This window comes from Vigna angularis, chromosome 2, assembly GCF_016808095.1.
Source record: "Vigna angularis cultivar LongXiaoDou No.4 chromosome 2, ASM1680809v1, whole genome shotgun sequence".
Taxonomy (NCBI): Eukaryota; Viridiplantae; Streptophyta; class Magnoliopsida; order Fabales; family Fabaceae; genus Vigna; species Vigna angularis.
The window spans coordinates 38,810,234-38,814,861 of record NC_068971.1 but is presented as its reverse complement, the minus strand read 5'-3'; the positions used below and the strand labels follow the sequence as shown (position 1 = coordinate 38,814,861).

Below are 4,628 nucleotides of genomic sequence, written 5' to 3'. Positions count from 1 at the left end.
TGAATTAAATATTTTTTATTTAAGTATAAAGACAAGCCATAAAAGTGTAAATATCTGTCAAGCCACAAGAATAATATTTATGTTAGATGATTTCACACATGATCAGAATTTAAATTGCAGCCTTCAAGTTAAGCAGCCTTTTAATTTTACTGAGTGCAGTTCAAGCCCAGTCGTGAAAGCATTTGAAAAAGGAGTTTCCTTTTTCTTGTTTCTCCAATGGAAACACATTTGATGTGAGCGATGAAGGGCCAGTGCTCACCAGAATGAGGTTCACATTTTCTACCCAATTCAGGACAACCATCTATGATCAAATCTTCAAGGGCTCTTAGACAATGCAAGTCACATGGCAGATGAAACAACTTAGGACAGTTAACAATATGAAGCATCTTAAGACGTGTCATTGTGCTAAGCCACTCGGGAAGCATCTCAAGACAATGACAATTTAAAATTGACAATGTTCTCAAAGTGTTGGACGCTGCTTTAATCCATTCGGGCAGCGCCAATTGCTGTGGACATTGCTCAATATGCAAATATTTCATCTTCAATCTTTGGATTGGTATTTCGCTGTTCAAGGACAAAATTAGCATCAAGCACCTTGTTACTATCAGAACCTCAAGTTTAGGGAGAATATGGAAAGGTAAGCACTCCAGCTTCCCACATGATTGAATGATCAAAACCTCAAGGGACGGGAGTTGTGCTTGTGCCCCTCGGAACAAAAACATCAAATTGTCACAGTATTCAAAAACCAAAGTATGAAGATGGTTCAAACTTGCAAATTCATCCTCGGACAAAATAGACTGTTTTGTGGTTATATACAATTTTCGGAGGCTGATTAACATTCCTAATCGTTTAGGCAATGTTTCAAGCCCCAAGCATCTTCTCAAAGACAACTTTTGTAAGTTTTGGAGTCTGCAAATGGAATTAGGAAGTCTTTTTATTTTGAAGTTCTTGTCAAGAATGAGAGCTCGCAGATGCTCCAATTTAGCAATTGAATTAGGAAGTGTCGCAAAAGAGGAATTACTTAAATTTAAATGCCGTAAGTATTTGTATCTTTTTATCCATGTTTCCAAAAGGGATTCACTGCCTACACCCACTCCATCAACGGGAAATATTATAGTTCTCACACCTCTGGACTTGGGGAACACAGTATGCCTTAGTGAATCATTCTCAACAACTGATATATCCCTTACTTGCTCTGGTATACTGCGAGTGTGGGAGTTCACCATTAGAAACTCCTCTTTCGCAACATACAGCGAAAGATCATGTACCAAATCATGTAGTTTAAAATAGTAAACTGTGCCAAAGTCCTCAAAGTCCTCCAGAAATGATCTTGAATATAACTCATTTATATACAGTTTTCCAACATTCTCTATCTTCTGACTTCCAAATGGAGATCGAAGTAATCCGAGTGTGGCCCAGAAGTTGGCAATTTCAGCACAGGTAAAACCAAAATCTTTTGGATAAAGAGAAAATAAAGCAAAACAGTGCCTCAGATAGGATGGCATTTGATCATAGCTCAACTTTAGGGAAGGTAAAATGTCATCTTTCTGTTGCTTTCGGTTCCATAGCTCATGGTCTCTCAAAATTTCCCATCTTTCTAAATCAAAAATTGAGAACAGGGAACTTCCTGAAGTTTTCAGTGCTAGTGGAACCCCTCGGCACTTTTTCACTATTTCTTTTCCAATATCCACTAGATATGGATGTTCTTTTTCTTCCCCTTCCCTAAATGCCCATTTCAGAAACAGAGATAAGCAATTCTCCACAGAAAGACCTTCTAAAACATACGAGGGAACAGTGCCCATCATTGAAGCAATTGAGGTACTTCGTGTTGTCACCAAGATTTTGCTTCCCACTGCACCCACTTTAATTAAATCTTTCAACTCTATCCATTTTGCTCGATTATTATTCCATACGTCATCCAAGACTAGTAGATACTTCTGACAAGAAAGTCTGTGTCTAACACGACTTTGTAACTGCTCAATATCTAAGTTGTTTATGCTTTCTTGAGGAAACACGGAAATGGTTGGATCAGTAGCAGAGTTGATGATTTTAATAAGTATCTGCCTTATGTCAAAGTCATCAGAGATACACACCCACATCTTCAACTGGAAAATATCATCCATTCTGTTATCATTGAACACCAACTTTGCAAGTGTGGTCTTTCCCAACCCTCCAATACCCACTATGGGAATAACACAAACACTTTGATCTCCATAACCATCACCATTAGGGTGAGGTTGCATCAAAATCTTGATAATTTCTTCCTTATCCTTCTCCCTTCCTATCACCCCAGAAGCATCAACATGGGAATAAGTCATTTCTCTCCTTTGCAGAGGGCTGTGATCAATAACAATCCTCTCAAGACCAAACTTGCTCCCGTCAGCTGTTATCTTATCCAATCTACGTGTAACATTTTTTATTTGCCTGGCCATCCTAAAACGGAAAACAAGAGAATTAGATGAAGAAAAGAAGTGGTTTACCTTCATCCTGGTGGTGCCGGAAGCTTTGAGAACTTGTTTTCTGAGGTTTTGGCACTCAAATCCATCCAACACATCTTCAGCATCTAAGCATACGTTTCGAATCTGCCTGAGCCATTCACGCAATCCATGCTTCTTCTCCTTCTTTTCCTCAGCATCCAAGAGAACGTCTTTTATTATTGACAAGGTGTCTCTGAAACTTTGCACATCGTCATACAGATCAAAGGCTCGAGAAACTTGTTCATAAAGATTAGATGCAAGCTTCCCCAGCAGTGATTCAGCAATCTCGAAGACAAAATATTCAGCCATGTTCTTAGTAAAAGAGCAGAAAGTTGCTCGTATAGAAGTTTATGTTAGTGAGGAATGTGCCTCCATGTCTATGACACCTGTATAGTCTTATGATAAGTCAGTCAGTCAATTGAGTTTATGTCTCTCAAAGTAAACTTTTTTTTCACGGTTTAAGACTAAGTGTTACTTTTAGTTGCTTATGTTTCGGTGTTTATCTTATGACAGTCAACCAATTGAGTTTAAGTCTGGAGTATTTTAGATTTATTACCATGTTTATTTTGAATATTTTAATTAAAACGTTAAATAGATTAAGAGAGTTCTAAAATTCTCATTTTCGTATTTTAGTTTTTTAATAATTCATTTTTCTGCATGATATTTTTAAGAAGTGTTTATTCTTTTTAATTAAAATGTTAAATAAATTAATGGACACTTGAGTAAAGTAGGACTACTACGGCAACAAAGCTTCCTTTGTTTCATGTTCAATACAGCAATGAACATTAGGAAATCTTCAGAGAATTTCGGAGCTACACATGGAAGCGTCATCATTAAAACAAGGAGATCTTACTGCCACAGGTTTCTTTATGAAATTAAGAACTATTGGGCTGAATTAGATAATTTTCGACCTGATCCCACATGCAGTTGCTCCACCAAGTGCTCCTGTCATATGGCGTCTCAGATTGCTCAGAGGAAACTGAAGATCAGGTTATGCAATTTTTAAGGGGCTGAATGATCAATACAACAATATAAGGTCTCATGTGCTTCTTATTGAACCCATTCACCCCTCTCCAAAATTTTCTCTTTTGTCTCTCAACAAGAAAGGTAGAGATCATTGGGAATAATTTCTTTACGTTAGTGGATTCGAAAATTAATGTCGTTGCTTCGAATAAATGCACTTTCTGTGGCTAGAGTGGTCATTCTGGAGCCAATTGCTACAAGAAAATGGATCCTCAAAACTTTGAAAACAAGAATGCAAGAAACTTTAACAACAAGAAAGTTTGCACATACTGGAAGAAATGGTCACATTGCTTACATTTGCTATGAAAAGCACGGTTACCCACCTGTACACAAGTTCTTTAAAAATAATTCTATCAATAATGTTGAGACTAAACAAGAAACAAAGTGATTCTGCGCAGAGTTCGGCGGCCAAAATTTCAGATTATCCCAACAATAATACCAAGCATTGATGACAACAAGAACGTATGTGCTATTAACGAACACTACAAAAAATTATGTAAATTACAGAGCAACTATTTTCATATGATGTGACAGTTTTAACCATCACAATTTATGCTTGTGACGGGTTTGAAAACCGTTATAAAATATAATATGACACGCAACAACGGTCATTTATTACATTGTATAAAATGGTGGTTTCTTGAATAAATAACAGTAATTAAAACTACCGTAATTTTTTAAGCAAAAATCAAATCACATGAAAATGTCATTATTCACGTTATATTATAATGTTTATAATTGTCATTATTATCAATTGTCATAATTTAAAATTATTATTCACCTATATTTATAGGTTTGTAATTCAATAAAATTTACTTTTAATAATGACAATTTAAAATATATAAAAAAATTATGACACCAAAAAAATTGACAAACATTTTATTCAATTAAATTAACATAAAAAAATAATTACATCAAAGTACCAAAATGTTCCAAGTAAAAAAAAACATTGAAAGTTCATAAGCCAATTCTACAAATAGAGTCTTTATCCTAATTCTAAAATGTTTTGCTTCCGCCACTTAATGTTCTTGCCTTTTAAGGAAATTAACAACTTGCTTCATGTTGGGTCAATTATACAGAGTTTTGCATAGTTTCCTTGTTACTTCTATCAATCAAATTTTGTATGTC

General features: G+C 35.5%; 1 protein-coding gene across 1 annotated transcript; it reads right to left on the bottom strand.

The window, feature by feature from the left end:
- Nucleotides 1-3,060, bottom strand: LOC108328612 (putative disease resistance protein RGA3). The gene has a single exon (XM_017562493.2). The coding sequence runs from the start codon at nucleotides 2,784-2,786 to the stop codon at nucleotides 147-149; it is 2,640 nt and encodes an 879-aa protein (XP_017417982.1). The 5' UTR covers nucleotides 2,787-3,060; the 3' UTR covers nucleotides 1-146.
- Nucleotides 3,061-4,628: the final 1,568 nt, after the last annotated feature.